Raw genomic sequence first — 1,347 nt, forward strand, 5'->3', positions numbered from 1 at the left:
TTGCCAAGTATTTAAAATGTGTCCACTAAAATTAGATCTCAAAATAGAACTGTATTAAAAGTTTCCGAGTTCTTAATTTTTAAAAACTCGTACCAGGAACGACTAAGGTCTTGATAAATGCCCACTACCATGTCCAACGCCACCGTTTCTTCCCTAAATCGAATCGATTTGGGGGCCTATCACCATGGTGCCATTACAGATCGGCGGGGGCCTCAGTATCCATCCGGAAATGGAGCGACGCAACGCGAACCCGGCGAGCCTGCTGTTGCACCTGACCGCCGCCGTGCACCTGGGCTACGCCATCTACTACGACTACCGGTTCGCGCAGCTGCCCCAGCTGGCGGTGACCCTGCGGCTGGAGCCGCCGATGGGCGGCAAGTTCAAGTACATGACCTTCCTGGGCGGCCTGCTGCAGTTCGGCTACTACGCCCTGGCGCTGACCTACGACCTCCTGCGGCTGAGATCCCTGAGAAAGGTGCGCGACTACATACTGGCCACCTTTGTGGTGCCCCTGGCCCTCACGGTGGGCATGACCTTTTGGACCCTCTACGGCATCGACCGCGAGTCGATCTATCCGGAGATGCTGGACCTGGTTTACCCCAAATGGCTGAACCACGCCATGCACACCTTTGTCGTGGTCTACGCCCTGGTGGAAATGGGGGTCACCCGCCATCAGTATCCGCAGCGCAAGAGGGGATTCGCCGGACTGGGCGCCTTCATGGCGGGATACCTATTGTGGATCCACTTCGTCTGGTTCCGGACGGGCATCTGGGTATACCCCTTCCTGGGGAGCTTCGAGTGGCCCCTGCGGATCCTCTTCTTCGCCCTGATCATGGCCCTCGGCTTCGGTTACTATCTCCTGGGCGAGCACCTCAACCTCGTCCTGTCGGTGCGAAGTCCCCGCGATCGCAGGTGGAGTGGCAGCGATTGAAAATCTTCCACTGGTGATTTAAGATTAGGAACTAGGGCTGCTAAAATTTTAAAAAATATGTAGCTTAAGATCAGTTTACCCATGCATCTCACAGGTTTTTAGTTTATTCAAGCTATATTATACCTTACTTGATGTGTATTACTAATAAGCTTAAAAAGTAAAGTAACCGTATAATATTAAAAGTGTTAAAGCTTTTTTTATTAACCCTTAGCATTTATAAAATGTTTACTGGGAAATAATAATGTAAAATAAATATGCTAGCAATCAGCCCTAAAACAAAGTAAAAATCAAATTATACCACCTTTTAAACGAAAGACGGAAACGGATATCGGTCTGAATAAATTATTTAGTTTTCCATATGCCATGATCATCGACATCCAGCTGCTTATGAGCAGAATTCATCTGGATTCCAACTT

General features: G+C 49.1%; 1 protein-coding gene across 1 annotated transcript; it reads left to right on the top strand.

The window, feature by feature from the left end:
• The first annotated feature begins 200 nt into the window (after nucleotides 1–200).
• Nucleotides 201–1,113, top strand: LOC119554023 (androgen-induced gene 1 protein). Its single transcript, XM_037864739.1, has one exon. It carries the CDS (start codon nucleotides 230–232, stop codon nucleotides 929–931), a length of 702 nt encoding a protein of 233 aa, XP_037720667.1. The 5' UTR covers nucleotides 201–229; the 3' UTR covers nucleotides 932–1,113.
• The last annotated feature ends 234 nt before the right edge of the window (nucleotides 1,114–1,347 follow it).

Source organism: Drosophila subpulchrella, chromosome 3L, assembly GCF_014743375.2.
Source record: "Drosophila subpulchrella strain 33 F10 #4 breed RU33 chromosome 3L, RU_Dsub_v1.1 Primary Assembly, whole genome shotgun sequence".
Taxonomy (NCBI): Eukaryota; Metazoa; Arthropoda; class Insecta; order Diptera; family Drosophilidae; genus Drosophila; species Drosophila subpulchrella.